The sequence below is a fragment of the Octopus sinensis genome, linkage group LG9 (genome assembly GCF_006345805.1).
Source record: "Octopus sinensis linkage group LG9, ASM634580v1, whole genome shotgun sequence".
Classification (NCBI taxonomy): Eukaryota; Metazoa; Mollusca; class Cephalopoda; order Octopoda; family Octopodidae; genus Octopus; species Octopus sinensis.
In genome coordinates this window covers 88226070-88251820 of record NC_043005.1, presented here as the reverse complement: position 1 = coordinate 88251820, position 25751 = coordinate 88226070, and the positions used below count along the sequence as shown (strand labels likewise).

At 41.2% G+C, this 25751-nt stretch overlaps 1 protein-coding gene across 2 annotated transcripts in view; it reads right to left on the bottom strand.

The window, feature by feature from the left end:
* The window catches only part of LOC115215458 (organic cation transporter protein-like), a 68115-nt gene that overhangs the window by 7865 nt on the left and 34499 nt on the right, over positions 1–25751 (bottom strand). For both annotated transcript variants that reach the window (XM_036506072.1, XM_036506071.1), the window contains 6 exons: positions 21002–21173; positions 19929–20141; positions 18048–18274; positions 14952–15133; positions 13894–14057; positions 11794–11877 (listed from right to left, as the gene is read on the bottom strand). In XM_036506072.1, coding sequence (XP_036361965.1) covers positions 11799–11877; positions 13894–14057; positions 14952–15133; positions 18048–18274; positions 19929–20141; positions 21002–21173 — 1037 coding nt within the window. In that variant the 3' untranslated portion in view covers positions 11794–11798. The remainder of the gene's footprint in view (positions 1–11793; positions 11878–13893; positions 14058–14951; positions 15134–18047; positions 18275–19928; positions 20142–21001; positions 21174–25751) is intronic.

Genomic DNA, 25751 nt, shown 5'->3' with positions numbered 1-25751 from the left:
AAAAATACCAGAGAACTAAGATTGCAAGAGCTTAAAAACGTACTGAAGTAGAGGCACTACCCACCTCACCTCATAAACGAAGGAATTAAACGTGCAAAATCGATTAATATTAAAACATTAAGAAAAGCCAAACACAACAATACACCTACCCTTAAAACACTATCTTATGTCTCCACATACAACCCCAGAAACAAAGAAGTATTCAATATCATCGCCCAAAATCTCCCAATACTCTATAAGGACCCCATACTTAAGGAGATTGTATGTAACCATAAAAGCATTTAGAGCAGCAAACAGCTTAAGATACTGAAGAAAATTCTTACCAATGACAAAATATCCTCTAGAACAACGAACGCAAGAATTGTAAAGTCTGGTTGCCCTAATTGTGGAACATGTCCTAATCTGTTAGAAGGATCGGAATTCCATTTCAGACTAGGACAAATATTCAAGATCAAATCCAACTTCACTTGCGCCTCCGAAAACCTCATTTATATGATTAGAGGCTCGGGCTATCATCGAAATTATATTGGCTCAACAGGAAATTCGATCCGAAAGAGATGTACGGTCCACAGACAACACATTTCCTCCCCACAATGTCGCCAAATATACCTCAGTTAACACATTGACGAATGTGCAGAACGATTACAACCACAATTCGAAATTTTCCCTTGGACAGGAAATGGAACAATGAACCAACGTGAAATTTTGCTTTAAACTTGGGAAGTCTACTACAGAGAAATCAAGCATACTTCTGCAAGCTTATGGCAATGACGCAATGGGTCGTACGCAATGCTTTGAGTAGTAGAATCGTTAGCACGCCAGGCGAAATGCTTAGCAGTATATCGTCTTCCGTTACGTTCTGAGTTCAAATTCCACTGAGGTCGACTTTGCCTTTCGGGGTCGATTAAATAAATACCAGTTACGCAATGGGGTCGATCTAATCGACTTAATCCCTTTGTCCTTGCTTGTCCCTTCTATGTTTAGCCTTCTGTGGGCAATAAAGAAGTAAATGCTTTGAGTGGCATGGGTGCTTCAAAAGTGGAAGAAAGTTCTTGGAAGACGACGAGCAATTTGGAAGACCTGTCATGAGCGGCACCCTGGGAAATGTGGAAAACATTTATCAGCTTATGCATGAGGATTGTCGGAGGAGAATCATCGACATTGTTGATGTTGTTGATCTATTGTATAGGTCCATGGAGGCAGTCCTAACGTCTGAATTGAACATATGATGTGTCTCTGCCAAGTTTGTTCCTGCCTGATGACCACTGAGTATAAAGAATCTCGTTCCGAAGCCTGTCCAGATGTCCATCTGCTGAATCCAACCTTCGTGTTGAGGATCATCACAAGAGTTGGGTCTGTGGGGAATGACTCTGAGACAAAGCAGCAGTCATCTCAACGCAGCCATCTCTTCTTTACGATTAAGGCAGCAGTCTTTACGATTAAAGACGGCATGACAGAGCTGTACCTCAATCAAGAACATGCTCATCGTTTTTTCCGACATTCACAGTATTATGCATCGAGAATTCATCCCCCAAGGCCTGGCTGTTGAACGAGAGTTTTACTGTGAGGTTCTGAAGTGTTTCAAGGAGGACATTCAGCGATAGCAAATGGATCTGTGGAGCGTGAACAATTGAATTCTTCACGATGACAGTGCACCATGTCATTGAGTTCTCACTTCTGAGTTTCTCACCCAAAAACATGGTATCGCTTCCGCACTCGCCATATTCACCAAATATAGCACCTGCAGACTTCCATCTCTTCCCCAACATGAAAATGCAGCTGAAACGTTAGGAAAAAGATTTCCTCCAATGCATAAACTTCACATTGAAGTGTTCAAGATATTCAAACATGAGGCGTTGGAATATTGTAGAAGTAAGAAACAAACTTAAGCAAATGAAGTTCATCATCATCATTATCGTTTAACATCCGATTTCCATGCTAGTATGGGTTGGACGGTTCGACTGGGGTCTGGGAAGCACCAGGCTCCAGTCTGATCTAGCAGAGTTTCTACAGCTAGATGCCCTTCCTAACGCCAACCACTCCGTGAGTGTAGTGGGTGCTTTTTACGTGCCACCGGCATAGGTGACAGGGGAGGCTGGCAACGGCCACGATCGGTTGGTGCTTTTTACGTGCCACTGGTACGGAAGCCAGTCAAGGCGGCGCTGGCATCGGCCACGTTCGGATGGTGCTTTCTACGTGGCGCCGGCACGGGTCTCACAACTACAAATTCTATTTGATTCTTATTTTGATGTTGATGTACTTGATTCAGTAGGACTCCTCAAGCACAGCAGGTCGCCATACGATCCAAGGTAAGCACAGCAGGTAGATTGTCCTACGATCCAAGGTAATTTGAATGGGCAGGGGCTGGTTATGTGAAGCTGGTGTAGATACTCCGTGGACTCACTTTATTTGTCGGGTCTTCGCAATAACAGCATATCTCCAGAGGTCTCGGTTTTTCGGCATTGCCTCTGTAAGGCCCAACGTTCAAAGGTCATGCTTGACCACCTCATCCCATGTCTTTCAGGGTTTACCTCTACCCCGGATTCCTTCAACTTTTTGGGAGTGGCACTTCTTCACACATCTCTTCTCATCCATCCGTAGTACATGACTATATCAGCGCTAACGTCTCTCTTGCACACCACATCCGAGGCTTCTTATGTCCAACATTTCTCTCAGGGCGCTTACACTGTCGTGCATGGACACTGGCATTACACATCCAGCGGATCATGCCAGCTTCATTTCTTTCGAGCCTACGCATGTCCTCCACAGTCACGGCCCATGTTTTACTGGTGTGAAGCATGGCAGTTCGCATACATGCATCGTACAATTTACCTTTCACTCTGAGCGAGAGATTCTTTATCACCAGTAGGAGTAGAAGCTTTCTAAACTTTGCCCAGGCTATTCTTATTCTAGTGGTGACACTCTGAGCATCCACTAACTTGGTCACCTAGGTAGCGGAAACTATCAACTACTTCTAGTTTATCCCCCTGGAGTGTGATGGAATCTGTTTTCGGAGCATCTGTGCTGTCTATTGTCCTTGTGCATCTGCCGCACACGAAAACTATCTTCTCGGTTAATCTTCCTTTGATGTTGCTGCGCCTCTTATGTGTCCATAGCTTACACCTTTTCTACAGATCGAGCAGGGCCACATACCTGAGGGAAGTGTGTGCGATGAGTTCGCCTTCTTACTTACTAGAACTTTGGCCTTTGCTACATTGAATCTAAGGCCTTTTGATTCTAAACTTTGCTTCCACACCGGAAATTTCTTGTCTAGTTCCGGTAGTGACTCTGCTATGAGGGCCAGATCGTCACCTAGAGGAACTCCCAGGGCCAACTCGTCTTGAAATCCTCTGTTATTGCCTGAAGGACTACGATAAATAAAGGAGGACTGAGGGCTGAACCTTGGTGGACCCCTACTTCTACCCGGAATTCTTCACTATACTCATTGCCAATCCTAAACTTACTAAAAGGCCTCTCTGTATAGTGCCTGTACAGCCCTTATTAACCATCCGTCAATCTCCAGTTTCTGCATCGCCCACCAGATAAGGGATCGGGGAACCTTGTCAAAGGCTTTCTCCAAGTCCACAAAAGCTAAGTATAGGCGTTTATCTTTAGCTAGTTATTTCTCCTGCAGTTGTGGAACCAGGAATATGGCATCAGTGGTACTTCTATCCGGCACAAAACCGAACTGCATCTCATCTAGGCAGACTCTCTCCCTAATCAGATAGGCTCTGACCCTCTCTATGACCTTCATCACCTGATCCAGCAGTTTGGCACCCCTGTAGTTATTTCTATCTAGAGCATCACCTTTACCATTGGAGCAGTTGACTATGGTGCTGCTACGCCAGTCATTAGGTATGACTTCATTATGAACTACCTTGCTTACAATGCAGGTGACTAGGCCATAGCCCACATCACCAGATGTTTTAAGCATTTCAGCAGTGATTCCTGATGGGCCGGGGGCCTTTCCTTGCTTCATACTCTTAATTGCTTTATTTACCAGGAAGCTGTCTATTCGGATAGCTGGTCCCTTTACTGGGTCAACACTTGGCAGGCTCTCCTCCTCCCATTCATTCTCCACATTCAGCAGTCTCTCATAACGGCTTCTCCAAGTCTCTTTCTTTTCAAAAACATTGAAAGCAAGTGCACCATCATCCAAGCGGACACATTTCTCTCCCGTGACTTCACAATTTTCTCTCACACACACACTGTCTTGCAATCCGAAATACTTCAGTTCTTTGGTCCTCACGTCGCTGGATATTGACAAACTTCTTTTCCTCTTCGCCCTTGGCTATGTATACCTGCAGCCTAGGCTCCCTTTTGGCTACCTAGTACAGTTCCCTGCTACCTCCACCCTTCCAGGCTTTCCAGGTTTGTTTCTTTGCCCTAATGGCTTTGTCTACCGTACTATTCCACCACCAGGTCTGGAAGGGACTTTGCATAAACCACAGATTTGGTCTGTGGCACTCAGCAAGCTGTCACCTAGGAATTTCCAGCTTTCTTCTATGTCCGATGTCTGTAGCTCCTCCTCCCTCTCCTGAAATTTCTTGATGAGGATGTCCCTAAATCTCTGAACATGTGAAGGGTTCTTTGGCTTCTAAATCCTTCTTTTTTGGATTTGTCTGCTTCATGGTATCCATCCTTCTGCCCTCGAGCCTAAAGCCACTAATGACTAGCCTATGCTGGGGGGTACATTCTTCACACTGGAGGGTCTTTGTATTTAAGAGCAACCCTGTGTCCCGCTGTCTGGTGAGGATGAAATCAATCTGGCTAGCAGAGTCCCCCGATTGATAGGTTATCAGATGGCTGTCTGGCTTTCTGAAGTTAGTGTTGCAGATTAAAAGGTTACATGCATCACAGAACTCCAGTTGCCTGGTTCCCTCATCGTTTCGGGTGCCAATTCCATGGTCACCATGTACCCCAGTGAAGATACCAGATTGCTGCCCAACATGCCCATTAAAGTCTTCAGCCACAAAGATGAGGTCATTGCCACTCGTCGTTGAGGTAGCCTGTAGAAGGGTATCATAAAAGTGGTCCTTCTGATCATTTGCTAGCGCTGCAAGTGGGGTGTAGGCGGAGATAATTGTAGCTGTGCTGTTCTGCAGGACTAGCCTGAGCTTAAGCACCCTATCACATACCCTAACAACCTCTATGACTCTATCCACCCATTTCGCCGCAAGGAGTATGCCTACACCCCCTACACCATCCATGTTACCTTGCCAGAAGACTTTATACCTATGTGCCTTGCCTGTGAGGACCCTAGCTGAAGCTCCTCTTCATCTTACCTCTTGTATGCAGCATACATCAACCCGTCTCCTTTCAAGCATCTCTACAATCTCACTAGACCTACCTTTCAGTGTGCCAACATTGACAGTGCCAACTCTGAAAAGTGGAAAGGGAATGTGGGGTGAGGTTTGGGGAGAAGGGATGTTATTCAGCGCCTGAAAAGGAGAGGGAGGTTGTTTTGGTGTTCGTTTTTTAGGCATGCTTCATGTGTTCTCTCTTCCGACCTGACAACATTCAAGCATTCAAGCATGTTAAGATCATTGCCCCTACTGGAGGTAGGAGACGGTGTTAGCAGCGTTGTAAGCATAAACATTATGGTCATCAAATGATGTAGATTTAAGCAGTGTAGCAAAAATATGAATATTCCAATGTTAGGTTAGGAGGGAGTTAGCTAATACTGGTGGCGTTTGTCTAGGAAGAGGGGAATTGCAGGTATAATGGAGGCTACCACCAGAGGGGAAGGGTTCAGACAGAGAGAGGAAACCAGCTCATCCCTATAAATACACAAGCGCATTCACACTCAGGAACAAGCACACATGGACAGCCGAATAGCTTTCTCCTTCACTTGATAAGGCCAAGGAAAACTTCATGGGTAGTTGTTGGCATGTTTCTTCATAGAATGAGAATGAAACGAAAGATAGCCGGTTAAGTAGGTGGGCAGATAACCTAGTTGCGTTTGTCCCAGTAGAGAGATGGAGAAAAAGAGGGCGAGAGATAGAGAAAGAGAGAGTGCAGGTAATATAGGGAACAGCACCAGTGAGGAGGGGGAATTGGGAGAAGAGAAATTTGGTAGTGGTGGTGATAAATTTCTAGACAGAAAGAAACGTAAGATAGCCGGTTAAGTGGGTGGGTGGACGAGCAGCTGGGATGGTTGCATTTGCCCTAGGAGAGAGAGAAGTGCAGGTAATATATAGAGAACATCCCAGTGAGGAGGAGGGGTTGGGAGAATAGTCACAGGTAACGGTGGTGGAAGAAGGGATATCCGGTGTAGATGGTGAGGAGATTGAGATATCCGGTATTGGTGTTGGGAAGATAGAGATATCCGGTATTGGTGGTGGGAAAATAGAGATATCCGGTATTGGTGGTGGGAAGATAGAGATATCCGGTATTGGTGGTGGGAAAATAGAGATTTCCGGTATTGGTGGTGGGAAGATAGAGATATCCGGTATTGGTGGTGGGAAGATAGAGATATCCGATATTGGTGGTGGGAAGATAGAGATATCCGGTATTGGTGGTGGGGGCGGGAAAGGGCGGGTGCACACCGAACAAGCAAGTTTTGTTTGGGGACAGAGGGGCGAAAATAATGGTAATAAGAATGAGATTAAACAGACCGAGAAACGACACCCCCAGACCCAGCATGCAACAATTTCTCCAAAAGTATATTCAATACATCAAACATATAAAAAATGTATAGATATAATATATAGAGTAATACTTTTGTGGAAATTCATGCATGTTGGGTCTGGGGCTGAATAAATATAAATGAATATGTCAACTTGATTTGTCTAAATTTGATTCTTATATATATATATATATATATATATATATATATATATATATATATATATATATATATATATATATATGTGTGTGTGTGTGTGTGTGTGTGTGTATGTATGTATATGTACATACACACGCACATACACACACATATTTATATATATACATAAGTAGATGCCTTTACAATCCTGTAGTGCGTTAGTATCATTTCTTGTTTACTTTTATGATCTATTTACTTACCTACCTACCTACCTACCTTCCTACCTACCTACTTACCTACCTACCTACCTACCTACCTACTATCTATCTATCTATCTATCTATCTATCTATCTATCTATCTATCTATCTATCTATCTATCTATCTATCTATCTATCTATCTATCTATCTATTTGTCTGTCTGCCTGTGTATCTATCTATCTATCTATCTATCTATCTATCTATCTATCTATCTATCTATCTATCTATCTATCTATATGTATATATATATATATATATATACATACATATAAAGTTAATCCAAACAAGAAAGCACAAAAAAGACACAACAACGCGAGGACGTGGAACAAATATAGTATTATTGGACGCTCAGGAAAGAAGGAAAGAAGGAGGGATTAACGTTTCGAGCGGAGCTCTTCGTCGGAAACATAGGAGAAGGAAAAATCCAGAGAAGGGAAGACAGAGGAAAAAAATCGCCAACGGTACACACGCGGTCATATCTCGACTAACGTGATGTCGCATCGGCTCCGCAGGTAACACCTTTTTTCGACCTTCTACTGCACACATTTGGTTCCAATTTTTGCACACAAGGTGTGTAAAGCACCCAGCTTTCATTTGAGTGTATTTTCAAGGGAGGGACTGACCCTTGAGGTCAGTTTCAAACTTGTTTTACATTTCCATTTTCTTTGATTTCCTAGCCATATTTCTAAACGAATATGGCTAAGCGAAACCACAAGGCCTACTTCCCGCCTCTACCAATGCTAGAGGCGAAGGAAGCTGAAAACAAAGCCGTTCCGTGTGAACGCACACGGCCCTTAGAATGCGCTTCTGCTACTACTGCTTCAGCTACTGATAGAACCACTACCGCCATCACTACCACAACCAACACGAATACCGAAAACAATTTTGCCGCAGCTTTAAAGCTAAAGAAACCACTCGTATTTTTTTCGAACGATGAACTACTTACCTGTAAAGCAATGTTAAAAAGAGACGACCCCAGCATACAACTACGGACGCCACAAGAAATCACAGATAAAATCGAAAAAAAACCCCAATTATTTACAAGACACTCAACCTAAAAACAAGGCTATATGAAAAGGCCACACAAGAAAATGTTGAAAAATGTTTAAAGCCTATATGGGCCATTAAAGACTACATCACGAAGGAAAACAAATTTGCCACGATCGAAGTTCGATTCGATAGTGAAGAAAGAGCCAAGGACCTCTCCACAAAGTCCTTCCAATTTGAAAATTTATTGATGATCCCTACATAACTTGGCCGTAGGGTCACAAAAAATAAAATGAAGAATGTGCAATTAGAAGCGTAATCGCATCCGACGTTTTGGCCCTCGACCAACACTTCAACACCAAACACGAAAGGTGTGTTGTCAGAGCTAGGATGCGTGCTCTAAGGAACGAAGGTGTTGGAGCCGCGCGAGAGGCCCGGGTGGCAGAGGCGCAACAGGGCAACAAAGCCACCATTCGGTCTCTGGTAGATGAACAGGGGTGCGAATTACTCAAGCCAAGTAAAATGTGTGAGGCCATTTAACAGCATTTTGCCCGACTGTTCGGGACGAGTGGCAGGCAAGAACGTAGGTGGACTTCAGTGCCTACCTACACAGCCTACCATGACTCTCGACAAGAGAGACAGAGCGCTGCAAAGGTGCCATCACGGCGGCGGAAGTGCGGGACGCGATGACAGAATGCTCGAGGGACAAATCGCCGGGTTTGGATGGTCTTCCCTACGAGCTTTACAGTTGTATGCCAGACTTGTTTGGAAACGTCTTGGCAGCGGTGTACTGCAACTGGCAGCAAAACGGGAGCATTCCTGGTTTTGTGAGCCGAGGAGCCGTAACACTGCTGAGGAAAGATCTAAACAAGGGGGATGTAATAGAAAACTTTAGGCCTATCACTCTGCTTAATGCAGACTCTAAAATTTTGGCCAAGGTGTTAGCCAAGAGGTTGGTACTTGTCATCGAGAAACTGGTTGACAAGGCGCAAACGTGCGCCGTGCCGGGCCGGAGTATCCATAACAACCTCCTTCTGATGCGCTACATCATAGACAGGGTAGTTAAGGAACCTGGCATGGGTGGGGCGCTGATCAATTTGGATCAATCGAAAGCTTTCGATAGGGTAGACCATCGATACCCGGAGGCTGTCCTCAGAGCGGCTGGTTTTGGTCCCGTCTTTCGCGGCTATATAACCACTTTGTACAGAGGTATTCGTTAGGTAAATGGACATCTATCGAGACCTTTCGACATTGCACGTTCGGTCCGTCAGGGATGCCCCCTCTCATCGCTTCTCTACGTATTGATTCTCGAGCCATTATTGCGGAAGCTGGCAACTCTGAGGGGCATCCCGCGAGAGCTGGGATGCGGGACGAGCGTGTCTGCATACGCCGACGACGTCACCGTCATAGTGTCTAGCCACGAGCACATCGAGCTGGTCGGCGAGACACTGAAAGACTACGAAGCGGTGACAGGAGCGAAAATCAACCGGGAAAAATCAGTGGGCTTGCGACTCGGCACCTGGAGAAGCAAGCCCATGCCGTCCACCAGCGCCTCCGTCGTGGGACGCTGGACCGACGGTCCGGTCGAGTTGCTCGGGGTCTGGTTTGGTCCGGACCTCCAAATGGAGAAGAACTGGCACGAGATAACGAGTAGGGTAGTCACTCTCAGCCAAACATGGGCCAAGAGGAAACTGCCCCTAAAAGGTCGGGCGGAGGTGGCGAACTCGTACATCGCGTCCGTCATCTACTACTGCCTGACCGTCGTGCCTTGTCCTGATCCTACCATCACCAAACTAAGACGCATTCTCTTTCGCTTCTTGTGGAAAGGATGCGTCCCGATGGTCAGACGATCCATTTGCTGTCAACACCCGTTAAAAGGAGGACTGGGCATGCTGTGGTTGATGATGTGCAGACACGCGCTGAGACTGCGACATCGCAGGCTCTACGTAGACGACGGTGAACAGATGTGGTCGCCGTTTGTGAGGCACGCTTTCCCGCAACTCGTCTCCATGACTGAACTGCAGTCCTGGATCAAAAAGAGGCCGAGGAAGGGCGAATGACACCGCGAGTGCCGCGTTGCTCTCAAGCAACTATGCCGTCCCGGTTTGATCTTGAGTGACTTCAACACAACCAAAGCATTCTATAGGGGATTAGTGGAGGGGAGGTACGACGACGAGCTCGGGGCGAACCTGGGCGTCGACGAGGAATACCTGACCCGCCTATTCAGGACGACTTTCGGGCCAGGGCCCATGGACAACTTCCGGAGATCCCTGACCTGGCAGTGCTACCGAGAAGCGCTACCCGTTCGGGATAAGCTCTACAGACACGGCTCGAGAAACACGGGGCCGACCTGCCCGAGATGCGGTTAGAGCGACGAAACCATTCTGCACGCACTCGTGCTGTGTCCAACAATTTCCGACCTGTGGGCTTATGTCGAACGACTGCTGTCCTGTGTGGGACGAGTCGGTTTATCAGCCGAGTCTATCGTCAATATTGTCATGCCTCCTTCCTTCAAACGGGAAGGAAGAGCTATTTTCATCATCCTTGTGGCTGTGGTGAAAGAATGTATCTGGTGAACGCGTCTGAAAGGAATGGAGACAAACAATTTCCTCTCTGGTCAATCTCTCATCAAATTCTTCAAGTATCATTTGAAAAGGAAAGTGAGAGTAGAGAGGCAAGTTTTGTCTAGCGAATGTTTCAAAAAAAGATGGGTGAATGTAGCAAGGATGGCACGTTTGAATGATGAAGCCACCTTCAGCATAATCCTATGAATCCGGAAAATTTAAAACAGAGGGTTACCTACTTGCAAACAAATGTGGTAACATTAATGGCCGAGGTTACCGTGGTCTTTTCCGTGGTCTTTTCCGTAGGCCTTTCTTTCCACGGGTAAACCTTATCTGCTTCCCCCTTTACACTTTACATCATAACACTGTGATACACGATCCCTATTGATCGTTTTTTTTTCGTTTTCTTTTCCCTTTTTTTCTTCTTTCCCTTTTACGATCCCTTTTGATCGAAAGCCTATCCCACTTTTTTTTCTCTCCCCAAAAAAGAAAAGCTCTACTTTGTAATCTGTCCCGTCTGTGTGCAGCCTTCTGTGGCTAATAAAGAAACATACCTACCTACCTACTTACCTACCTACTTACCTACCTACCTACCTACCTACCTACCTACCTACCTACCAATCAATCATCTATCTATCTATCTATCTATCTATCTATCTATCTATCTATCTATCTATCTATTTGTCTGTCTGCCTGTCTGTCTGCCTGTCTGTCTGTCTGTCTGTCTGTCTGTCTGTCTGCCTGTCTGTCTGTCTGTCTGTCTGTCTATCTATCTATCTATCTATCTATCTATCTATCTATCTATCTATCTATCTATCTATCTATCTTTTCCGTAGGCTTTTCTTTTCTCGGATAAACCTAATCTGTTTTCCCCTTTTACATTGACATTTCTGTGATACACGATCCCTATTGATCGGATCGAAATTCGACCCACTTTTTTCTCTTCTTCTTCCCAAAAAGAAAAGCTCTACTTTGTATTTTGTCCCCACTGTGTTCAGCCCTGTGTGACCAATAAAGAAACATACCTATCTATCTATCTGTCTGTCTGTCTGTCTGTCGATCTATCTATCTATATATCTATCGGTCTATCTATCTCTCTATTTGTCTGTTCATCTGTGTGTGTCCTCACATACATACATACATACATACATACATACATACATACATACATACATACACACACGTACTCACGTGTACGTACGTATATGCATACATACGTAAATTAAGACTTTATATCTTCCGCAGGTTGTCTCGGTTTCATTGGGTGAGTTTCTTCTTTTAGAATTGCATCCTTTTTAGTACTGGAAGGGAAGAAAGAAAGAAAAAGAGGAAAGAGCCAATCAGACATTTAGTAAAATAATGTTTAATATTTGAAATATGATGACAATAGTGATGATGATGATGATGAGGAGGAGGAGGAAGACGATATTGCTGTGGCTGATGATGCAGATGATGATTAAGGTTCTTATTAAATCAATGATGTTATTGTTGCTCAAACTTTCCCTTCCACTGCTGTTGCTCCTGGGAGTTAGCTAGTCTCAGCTCATATCCATCCAGGTATCACTGACTCACTCGTTTTCCCCTCCTCTTTTCACTCCTACAGTGTCCACTCTTCATTGCCCTGCATTAAACTCTAGTGGCATTGCAAGGGCAGCCAACAAAAGGGGTCAAAGCAATCACATTGTAAGTGGCGAAAATGTGCTACTTTTATTTTTTATATTTGTTATTTCTTAATTATTTCAAACATGAGACTGTGGCCATGCTGGGGCAATGCTTCGAAGAATTTTAGTGAATTAATCGACCCCAAGTATTTTTTTCTTTTCTACAGTCTGGAACATATTCTCTTGGTGTCCTTTTGTTGAACCACTAAGCTATGGAATGGTAAACACACCAATGCTGGTTGTCAAAGAGTGGTAGAGGCGGGGGCACAAACGCAGACACAAACGCACACACACATATACACACATACACAAATATACATATATAATACATGCACACACACACACATACACACACACACACACACACACACATATATATACACACACGTGAGTGTGTGTGTGTATATATATATATTCGATTAAAGGTTGTGTTAATCTCATGTGGGGATGGTTTCATCCAGGGAAGTACTGATTCAATACGTAATATTTCCTTAAAATATAAATAAAAGATTAATTTCCTTAAAATAATAGGTATATACAAAAACATAGCTTATATTCATATAAAAGTCTGCTATAGTGATTCCATAAACACATATAAGACAGCCATTGGTATATATTTTTATTCTGAAGTTATGCTCAGGTCATATGAATTTAATATTTAATTGATATTCCCAGAGTAATAATTGAAACAGCTGTAAGGGATGATAATTGATTAGTTGTTAATGATAAACAATTCTTAACTTCCCAATCTCCATTTCCTTTTTCTTCTTCTATACACACACACATACATATATGTTATTTGTAGATCCAATAGGGGTAAAATCATCAAAAACTTACTATATCTATCTATACATACAGCAGGCTTCATACAGTTTCTGTCCACCAAATCAATTCATAAGGCTTTGGTTGGCACGAGGCTATAACAAAGTGTGTGTGTACAAACTACCACACAGCCACTTTAATTTTTCTTTTGGGATTTTGTACCTCTAAGAATTTTGAGTCCATAGTAACTGTCCTTTGGTCTTGCCCATGCTACAGCACTGCTAACAACAACAGTTAATCTTTCCTCTCCAGGACATTGTTCTTCTGGCACTTTCTCCCAGTGGCCATTCACTTACAACACAACAAGAGAAATGCTAACGGCATCAGAGTTACCAAAGTTGAAGAGTTCCACAATGGCTATGGGCTCAGACCCTTAACAAACAAAAAACTGCCACCAATTAACCCAGATTATTTCTGACTGAAGAAACCTAGGGTCAAAAGCATTCCACCCTTAAACAATCTGCTTTGTTTTCTGACCATTATGCCTCAATATTCAACGCGTCCTTCTTTTTCTTTAAGGTGACAGGGTGTAATTTCTAGCAAGTCGAATGATCGATTAAAGGCTGGCTTCTTGGTTCATAATGATGATGATGGTGATGATAATTATTATGCAGCTGATGGTGATGGTTATGATGGTGATAATGATGACAACGATGATGATGATGATAGCAATGATGTTGATAATGGAGATGATAATTACATTGGCGATGGTGATGGTTATGTTGATGAAAACGGTAATGATGATGATGATGACAATCATGATGCTACTACTGAGTGTTATGATGATGATGGTGTTGACAAGGATGATGTTTAAATCACATGAGAGACACCTACACTAACTCCATTTGTCCAGATTTGGTCAAATCATTGAAGTTGTCCATCATTTTCCGGTTGTTTGTTTCGGGTAACAACAATGACAATAGCCCCGCGATTACAGAAAGTGCTCCCATAAGAACCATCGGCAGTATTCGACCAACCTTGCCAGGAACCAAATCTGACTGAAAAAAAAATACAGAAAAAGGGACAGCAATTTAAAAGCATGTTTTGTTTATTTTGTTGTTTGGCCCCAGATCATTACTGAACAAGCACACTTATCATCTCTCAACACCATCTCTCTACGTACACAGCAATAAGCAACATTCGCACAGATTCCAACACAACACTGTTCGTGAATCACTTCACCATGGCTAACAGCAAATACAACCTGCGAGAAATCCTTGTACCAAGTGACCGGCAGCAGCATCGTAGCCACAACTTCTTGTACGACACGTACCGCACAGGCTCTGCTTCTTCGCCTCAACTTCTTGTTACAGCATTTCAACTATCATGTACCTTGACTACGCACTGGTATTTATCATCCTTGTGTCTGAACATTCTTCTAACGTCATGTTATAGATTCTTTCAACGCTTTGTACTTATCGCACACGCATACATCCATGTTTGTACACACACACTTTGTTCTCATGATGGCCTGTATATTATGTATATGTGACGCACACACAGACACACATGTTAACCTATCAATAAAATCTTTTCTTAAACATTCTACCCGGTTGTGTCTGTCTTTTCCTTCTAGCTCATATACGCATTTATCTTTTCCTTGTATCGACCGTGTCATGTACAAAGGAGCCATTCTCGTCAATTCACTTCCCACGGTCATTTACACAACAAATACAGAGTATTTCATCCCAAATACGGTAACAAAAAGTTTATAGCCATTGTGCCTGGTCTAATGGATAATATTTCTTTATTCGTATGTTGTTATGTAAATCCATAGAAAGATAAGCCTAGCTCCGTCTCTTTACTAGTTGTGCTGGTTTCACGATGGGTGGACTAACAAAAGGGGCGAACAACAAAACAAATAGCAAGTCTGAAAGAATCTAAATACTTACTAGATTGAAAGTGTAAGGTGCCAAAACCCCACCAACACGGGCAAAGGTGGACAAAGCCCCCAATGCAGCGTTTCTTATACAAGTTGGATATAATTCCAAAGTGTATAAATATACGATTCCAAAAGCTGCAGCGATAAACAAACGGCCTAATATCGAACTGGCAGTTACCATCCATCGATGGGCTGAAAAAGAAAAAGATAAAAGACAGAATTCTTAAGTAAAAACAACAAAAAAATCCCTTTCGGTATTTCACAGACATGTGGACCCTTAATATAATTTTCAGGTAAAATCAAAAAAAACACAATGGCTGATTCAGCTGTACATAACCTCTATAAGTGGGCTTCACTACAGTTTTCATCTACCCAGTCACATTCACAAAGCACAGGCCCTCACAAATTGTGGGTTGCTACCCAGCATGCTGGAAGCCCACAAGGAGTGAGTGACCCCTTAGCTTTTTTTGAAGCATGTCTCTAGAAACTCCCTTGGAACCCAGGCTATGTCTCCTTCAATAATTGGCAGAGACTTGGTCAGTGGATCCTCTGCGATGGTCAACAATCAACAGCAAGATGAGCTGTTATGGATCCCACAATCCCAAAGTGTGTGTATGCATGTGACTGGAGACCACATGGGAACTTGTGACCCCACTGAAACTCGGAGCAAGGAACCATTTGACCATATGGAACATTACATCGAATCCAGTGCTTGACTGGTTCTTTAGCTTTTTGATCGTAAAAGAATGAAAGGCAAGAACGACCATGTCAGGATTTGAACCCAGAACACAAACCAGAAGAAATGCCACTAAGCATTTTGTCTGGTGCAGCAATGATTCTGACATACTAAAAGAGTTTGGATAAAATAATGGAAAGACCGGATTAAATGGAAGTTTTATTATTCAATATTGTGGTAGAATGGCTGATTTCGATATGCGGGCTTCTCTACAGTTTTCATCTCCCTAGTCTCATTCACAATACCACTTGGTGGTTAATCTTAAAACACAAACATCAATGTTGAGAGAAAATGTTTACTAAAAGATTGGAAACAAAAGTGAAAGCCTTTCGCCCGGAAGGTGGCCTGTGATTGAGCAGCGCAGGGCCGGTCGTCATCCAGGGACTGCTTATACACAAAGCCAGAGGCAGAGAAGAAGGTGGGATAAGGAGACAAACTGAACGGTAATTGAATGCTGGATGAAGAGTGAACCCAGGAGAAGGGGATTTCGACAACACATGAAAGCAAAATGGAATGAAATAGGACTCTTTGAAATAAGCGGGCAACGGCTAGCCGGCCAGGCAAGAACAATAAGAGCAAAAGGGTGGTTGACAGATATGGAAATTGAAGAGATAGAAAGGAAAGTAGAAAATAGAAATAATACTTCTCGAACGGATAACGTTCCCAGCGAGAACAGAGAAATAAATAACGGCAGCGAAGACATAGAACAAAGTGTAAATGTAAATGCATTCTCAAGAAATGAAGCAGAAGTAATAGGAAGAGCTATAGCACAAGGATACGATGATGACTGACAAGATATAGTGAGGATGCTGTGCTGATGTATTAGAGAAGACCAGGATGAAGGATCCCCAATCTGAGGTGCATTAATCGACGTAAGCTCAAAGTTGAAACTGAAAAGACAGATTCGGTCCTTGGGCTGTTCTAGACGAAAAATATAATTGAAACTATCAAGATTACTCGGGCTGTTGTTGTTGCAGCATATAGATTGCTGATGAAGGTAATTTAACCTAAATCCTGCTATAGATACCTGGGAATATCTGAGGCAGATGGAATCAAACACAACGGCTTGAAGAGAAAGACAAAAAGAGAGTACCTGTGGCGAGTGAGAAAAATATTGGCTTCAAAGTTGAATGTCAGAAACCTAAATCCGGCAGTAAACTCATGCGCAGTCGCAGTAGTTCGATATGGCACTGGAATCCTGAAGTGGACAGAGGAGAAGCTAAATGAGAGGGACAAGAAGTCAAGAAAGCTCCTAATGATGCATGGAGCCCATCATCCACGTGCAGACACTTATTGCCATTACACGAAGAGAGCAAATGGAGGAAGGGGACTGATAAGTGTGGAAGATCTGCGTGCGTATCGAACTCGAGAGTTTAATGAGATTACCTAGTCGAAAGTAAGGAAACCTTGCTGGTGACATTTAGGAAGCGGGGAATATTGAGAGCAGAGAAGAAAGGAGAAACAAAGTAAGAAGTAAAAAACGGACATGAAGAAGCATTACGAAAGAATGGACTACACAGTGAGTTCCATGGAACCACAACAGAAGTTGCTGGAAAATAGGTGGGATTGGCTGATGAAATGAACCCTAAAAAAAGAGACCGGAGCACTATACTGGCAGTGCAAGACCAAGCTTTGGCCATGAATTGGAGGATCAACCTTATGAGCAAGAGTCTCTGCTGTGCCGCATCTGTAATAGAGTGGATGAAACAATTGTCCATATGAGGAACGAATGTCCTAGACTTGCCCCAAACTACTGCAAGTTGTGGCGACACGACCAGGTAGTGAAAGTGCTACACTGGACACTGCGCGAAAAGTGGGGGCTAGAGAGAGGCAAGACGTGGTATGAGCACAAACCGAAGAGAGTGGCGGAGTTGGAGACTTGCAAATCCCTCTGGGATTTTCCAACCCAAACAGATCAGGTGCTAGGGCATAACAGACCTAAACTAGTGGTGGTCAACAAGATGCACCATATGTGCTATATAGTTGATGTAGCATGTCTTTTTTACCAACGAATAGTCAAGAAGGAAGGCGAAAACATAAATACAACCCTTTTAAGTACGAAATCGTCCGACTATGGAAAATGAAGACGTTGAAGATAATGCCAATTATTGTTGGGTTTGGGGAACAAAATCCGATGGCATGAAGGGGCATATAAAGGAAATTGTAATAAAGTGCCCCGTAGAACTGTTACAAAATGTTTGCCTCCTTAGCCCGGCCAGAATAATCAGGAAAGTACTAGATAGCTGTAAAGACCGGATAGCATTGTACCGTAGGTTGTAGTTAGAAAGCCCGCTACGCATGCAAAGTACCAGTTCTAACAAAACCTGTGATAAAAAGAAAAAACAACAACAATAATATTGATTTGTTTACCTTTTGTGCCATAGAGGACGGGAAATATCGCAGCAATACAAGTGACTCCAGCCAAAACCATCTGGCTACTATGCAATTTTTTTCTTCCGATACGATTTAACAGAAGGAGGCACAGAATGTAGGCCGGAAACTCGACAACCGAATTAAAAAAAAAATTCATATAGAAATTGCCATACAATTTGCCGACATTAAGAGTAAGGCCGAAATATACCATGCTCACAACCACCCTATAGAAAAGAAATGAAAGATTTTATACAATGTACAAAAATGCACAAAAATTGCAGATCAAACCCTGGTTAGATGGCTACGTAATTTCTTAGAGAGAATTATGATAATTTGAACATTGAAACCAACAGCAAGTAAAGTTATACAACTAATTGTCTAATATAGACAACAAGACAACTACTGTAACAGTTTGTCAGTTCGCCTCATGGTCCCCCGCAGACAAAATAGAAAAGGTGTTGCCCCAGATGCACTGGAACAGCCACTCTGACCTCACACTTGCGGATAGCTGTATCCACCCTGATAGCGGTGAGCAGGGATGTGGTTGAGGGCCTGTGAAGTCTTCAGAGAGCTTGTTCAGATTTAACCCTTTCGTTACCATGGTTTTGTTTTAAAATGTTAGTTTTGTTTCAATTAATTTTGAAAATAAAGAAGAATTTAATAAAATGAGTTGCCCGTAATTAAGACTGGAACACAAATAAACATGAACTTTTAATGGAAAATTTCAAATGAGATCAAACAGGAAGTCTGTATGATACAACAAGGGACATTCTCATGTGGGTTGATATCAAAAGGGTCAACTAAGTTTTTACTTCTCATTTTATCCTTCTTTGCTTTGCTCTAAAAAGAATTCCTTTATTTCATCTTCATGTAAGCATCCTCGCACACTTAGTATCTTTGATATTCTTTCAAGTTTAACTCCACATGAATTTCTTGCAAGAAAACTGCCACAAATATCTGCATCATTCTGATCAATATAGGTGCGTGCATGGCTGCGTGGTAAGAAGCTTGCTCCCCAACCACATGGCTCCAAGTTCAGTCCTAGTGCGCGGTACCTTGGTCAAGTGTCTTCTACCCTAATCATGGACTGACCAAAGTCATGTGAGTGGCCTTGATAGACGGAAACTGAAAGAAGCCCATCATATATGTATATACGTTTTTGCTATATTGTGTATTTGTTTCTTTACGTATTTGATATTTGTTATGGATCTTCTATAAGAATGAAGGTGTATAACTTAATTTGGCATTTCTATACACGAAGGCCGAGAAGGGATCTTATGAAACAGAGTTTATTTTAGCGAGATACCTATTGAAATCACCCGAAAAGACACATCTACATTGATAGATACACCTAAATCAGATGTTCAGAATTCCAGCCATGAGGGACCGATGCTAGATGGGTAGAAAGAACTGTAGTGATTAACAAACATTTTCGTACCTTCCATATTCCGTTAATCAAATATTAATATATATATATGTATACAGATCATACATGCATATATATACACACATACATACATATATATATATATATATACATACACACAGATATTATATATATATATATATATAGAGAGAGAGAGAGAGAGAGAGAAAGAGAGAGCTATATGTGTGTGTCTTTGTGTATGTATTTATATCCACCACCACCACCACCACCACTTTACGACCAGTGCCGGTTTGTTTATGTCCCTATAACTTAATGGTTTAAAAGAAATCAGCAGAATCAGCACCAGGCATAAAAATGTTCTGTGGGGTCAATTAATTCAAGTTAAAGTTTTTCAAGGCGGTGCCCCAGCATGGCACCAGTCAAATGTCTGAAACAAGTAAACGATAAAAGATAAAGAACACACAGAAAATGGTAAATGTAATATCACTCACCAGTTTAGCATCAAAATTAGGGTCCGTTTTAGAAGCTGAGGAATGGTAAACATTTTCCAGATTTCTACATTTTTGTTGTTCGATGAGAAAATGTTGACGATTTCTGTTTGAGGCAAAATTGTTTTATTCAGTTTGGCGATGTTGCTAAGAATTATGTTGGCATCTTTTGTTCTCTTTTTATTGAGGAGCCATCGGGGAGACTCGTCCAGGAAACTTGCAAATAGAAAACGGAAAATACAACCACATGCACACACACATATATGAACACACACTCTGATACATACATGCATACATACATACATACATACATACATACATACATACATACATACATACATACATACATACATACAGACAAATAAGTTAATAGACATTTGTTCAAGGTGCCATACAGTGAAACTGAACCCAGAACCATGTGGTTGGGAAGCAAACGTCATACCACACAGCCACACCTGTATCTTTGATGTTAATAAAGATGTTTAAAAGTCAGGTGAAGCCTGTATTTAAAGCTTCTTAAGTTACTCGTCTCTAAACATCGAATGCTTTCGCCCCAAAAGAAGAACAAATCTACATAATTGGATTCAAACGAAGGTACAGGGGTTAGATCAAAGTTTTCCTTCCCCTAGAGAGATATCTAAACAAAGATTAAGGGTTTCTCACCCTCAGCTGTCCTTTGACGGGTTTTGCTTCTCATCCTGGAGGGTGTCTAATATAAACAAACCCCACCCCCACCCTCCTTCCCAAGCGAGCTTGTTAGGGTTGCAAGTTTAGTGGCCACCAGCTTACGTGACGGTTTGTACCTACATGCACACATGTCCACACACACACACACAAACATACACGCGCATACACACAGAGAAATCCATCCATCTATCCATACATCCACCCATACAGATATAGAAATATACATCCATACACCCACACATACTTAAATCCATCTGTATATATATATATATATATATATATATATATATATATATATATATATATATATATATATGCATGCAGTCACATTTACATAAATCCATTGACCATATACCCATATATGAATGCGTACACATATGCATACTTACCAGAGATAGGTGGTAGCGAGCACCAGTGACGGGATGGATATTATGATCATCAAAGTCCTCCAGGTCCTCACAAAGTAAGTCAGCAGAGACAAGATTACGTATCCGACGCCAAACATCATTTCGATGGCAATGGAAGATTTCATTCGACTGTCCACCGAAGACACTTCAGCAGCTAGTATTTGAAACAATGATGACAGCAATAACGAAGATGATAATATAAAAAGGGGATATATGATATGCATGCATACATACATACATACATACATACATACATACATACATACATACATACATACATACAGAACGTTAGCACGCCGGGCGAAATGCTTAGCGGTATTTCATCTGTCTTTACAATCTGAGTTCAAATGCTGCCGAGGTCGACTTTGCCTTTCATCCTTTCGGGGTCGATAAATTAAGTTGCGTACTGAGGTCGATCTAATCGACTGGCCCCCTCCCCCAACATTTCGGGCCTTGTGCATATAGTATAAAAGAATAATACATACATACATATATACATATACACACACACACACACACACACACATATATATTAAGAAGAAAAAAGGGATTTAAAAATCCAAGCAGATGTCAATAAATCACCCATCTTTAACCGAATTTGGTTAAGAATATCCAGCAATTAGACACCAATCAATGCAAGTAGAATACACGTCGAAAGTAATTCCTTATGGATGACGAATAGATCTAAATAGCATTTAGAAGAATTTGAAGAAATTCAGAGTATTAGACCACAAAACTAGGGATAGAGAAAATCACATCTTTAATTGTTGAATTCTCCAAAGAAAGCCGTCGACCGTTTCTGTTGTATCGACATATTTGAATTCAGGGAATATTCAAATTAATATACTCAAAAATCCATCAAGGCACCTTGGGTAAATGTCTTCTACTATAGCCTCGGGTTGACCAAAGACTTGTGAGTCGATTTGATAGATGGAAACTGAAAGATGCCTGTTGTATACTCATGAACACTTGAAGTGTACAGTGGTGTTTTGCTTCCCTCTGCCGAAGTCAATAGCAAACTACACAGCTACGAAGCCAAACTGACCGTTTATATATGTATATTTGTAACCACGAGTTTACCTACAAACTCGTAAGATTTTTTTCACTTAACGACAAATAGGCAAATAACCCAAAGCCCTTAACCATAATGTAGAATATATCTATCTTTCTCTTTTTTCTTTTTTTCTCTTTTTACTTGTTTCAGTCATTTGACTGCGGCCATGCTGGAGCACCGCCTTTAGTCGAGCAAATCGACCCCGGGACTTATTCTTTGTAAGCCCAGTACATATTCTATCGGTCTCTTTTGCCGAACCGCTAAGTGACAGGGACGTAAACACACCATCATCGGTTGTCAAGCAATGCTAGGGGAACAAACACAGACACACAAACATATTCACACACACTTATATATATATACATATATACGACAGGCTTCTTTCAGTTTCCGTCTACCAAATCCACTCACAAGGCATTGGTCGGCCCGGGGCTATAGCAGAAGACACTTGCCCAAGATGCCACGCAGTGGGACTGAACCCGGAACCATGTGGTTGGTTAGCAAGCTACTTACCAAACAGCCACTCCTGCGCCTATATATACACTTCTTTTATACACTTCTTTAATATCTTCAGATAATCAAGGCCTCACACACATAAGAAGGAATATATACATGTATCTGAAACAAAACAAAACCTAGAGGAAAAACCCATGGTGACTAACCAGAAGACTTAGAAGAAACGAAATTGGTCTCATAATGAAATTAACCTCTTAATAAGCATATGGGTTTTCTCTTTCCCAACAGAAAACATAAACATTTCATATCTAAACGAGATTGCCGAAAAAGCAGCGCAAATACTAAACACGCCATCTGTTGAGCCGATACACAGCAAGCTAAAGGACATCGAAGTTTTCTTCAAACTAATTCAGGGTCATTTTGAAAGACTTCGATATATTTGCTCTTCAAATATTGGTCAAGCACAATAACAACAACAACAGCAGCAGCAGCAACAACAACAACCAGAAAATCACGAACAGCAATAAGAAGCAAAACGACAACAACAACACCGACAACAACCAGGAAATCATGAACAACAACAAGCGAAACAACAACAACAATAGCCAGAAAATTATGACCAGAGAAAAGCAACAGCAACAACAGGAAGAGCCGCTCCTAAATTCCAGCGTAATGGCTGATTTACTGAACCTCTCTCTCTCACTCACCACTCTCACAGCAACCACCACAATTGTCATCGTCATCTTCATCGTCATCACCACCGCTGCCACCATCGTCTTCTTCCACCTCAAATACTGAAAAGAAACCACTGCTTTCTTCCCCCACATCGCCACCTCAATCCTACAGTAGTATAAAAAGAAGCCTTAAAAAATCTATGAAGCAGAATCTGTCCCCCACGACTCTAACAAGAATCTGCCAGTATTCCCAATGCGAGAAACTTTATCTGTTGCATGACTGTCCCTTCACTTATATTCCAAGGGCCTGACGCACCAACAGAAATGGTACTCCGAGCCAACACACAAATCACAGTAAAAACACCCCCTGCCACAGTAATGCTGGTCCAGTCTCTTCACGAAGACAAAAAAACAACAAAAACCACAACAAAAGTGGAAACTACAACCCTATCCAACCGTGTAACCACACCTCCAGTCAAAAACAGCTCTTAAAGGAAGAAAATTCTTTTTTAGCCATGTTGAATCTGACAAAAGAGATACAAAAAAACCTTTTAGCCATCATTCAATACAATCCTATGTTGTTACCCCAGAGCACCACCTCCCCACATTGCTGCCACTAACACACACTCCCCTGTAACAGTCAAAACCCGCCACTACGCTGGCCTCCACATTTCTACTCAATGCAAATGGTGTCAGTCCCCCCATCAAGACACAAAAATGGAAGATCCAATTCATAGAGGATTGGGTTGGTGACCATCCACACCACATCCCTTTCTTCATTCTTACCGAGACCCAACTTGACAACTCTCATTTGGAAGCTGAAGTGAAAGTGAGGAATTTCACAACCATCCGCGCGGATCGGGCCGCCAGAAGGAAGAATGGAACTGCCATTTTCCTGCATGATTCCTTTTCGGCAGATGGAAACAAGACATTCTCCAATGGCTACTGTGAATCGGTCACCGTGCACCACAAAACCAATGACCTGATAGTAGTTAGGCTGAATAGGTCTCCTCAAACACTCATACTGCGCTTTAATGAACGCCTCAACAGTATTAAATGCTTTATTCAACATTGCCTTTGTAATAACACAATTATAATGGGAGATTTTAATCTGCCCTATGTTGATAGTCTACAAACTGTTTGAAATTAGGAATTCCTACCTCAATTGCTGACAAAGAAGCAGCAGAGTCACTTCTCGACTTATGAATGAGTTTCTCTTGCCGCAACTTGTGCTTACACCAATAAGATTTCAGAACATTTCAGACCTTGTGTTTAGTAACCACACTAACACAATACACAATATTTCAGTAGAAAAACCCTTCCTTCAGACTATGACATGGTTCTCTGTAACCTGAGATTCCACCAGCCGAAAGCTAATCCTAGTGACCTCTCTCCAGCCCATCCATTTGATACAATGGATCTCTATGATCCCGACTGGGACGCAATCATAAATGGTCAATCACATGTTGACTGGTCTTTCACACACCTCCTCCAGCACCAAAATATCTAGGAAGGTCTTTGTAGACACCGTCACAAACATATGTGCTGAACACACCCTACCAAGACCTGTGAAGAAAACTAAGTTAAGAATTCCCCAAAACAGAAAAACGATTATCAGAAAAATAAAAAGAACAAAGAAAAAATTAAGAAACTAAAATATTGCCTACAGCCATACATATATCCGACGGCCATCACTCCGCTCGAATTAAAAAAATATAACCTCCAACAATACATGAAGACGATTATCAATAACCAAAGAACAGCTGAGGAGAAAGAGGTCGTTGAGAAAATCAAAATCAACCCCAAAGTTGCGACAAAACTCAAGGTCGCTGTCTCTGGTGCTGACCCTCTATTTTATGAAAATGACACCCTCCAAAAAAATGCCAAAACTATGAGTGAAGTATTTAAATAAATTAAATAAGTATATTAATTAAAAAAATAATTAAATAATTAAATAAATTGAATAAATATATTAATTAAATAAATAAATAAATAATTACATAAATTAAAAAAATATATTAATTAAATAAATAATTAAATGAATAAATAAATAAGATAAATATATTAATTAAATAATTAATTAAAAAATTAAATTAATTAAAAAAATATATTAAATAAATAAAAAATTAAATAAATTAAATAAATACATTAATTAAATAAATAATTAAATAAATTGAATAAATATATTAATTAAATAAATAATTAAATAATTAAATAAATATCTTAATTAAATAAATGATTAAATAATTAAATAAATATCTTAATTAAATAAATAATAAAAAATTAAATAAATAGCATAAATATATTAATTAGATAATTAAGTAAATTACATAAATATACTAATTAAATAAATAATTAAATAATGAAAAACATATATTAATTAAATAAATATCTGAATTAAATAAATAATTAAATAAATTAAATAAATATACTAATTAAATAAATAATTAAATAATTAAATATATTAAATAAATATGTTTATTAGATAAATAATTAAATAATTAAATAAATGATGCTTTGTTTTAAGCAGCCCTGATATGGCCGATCT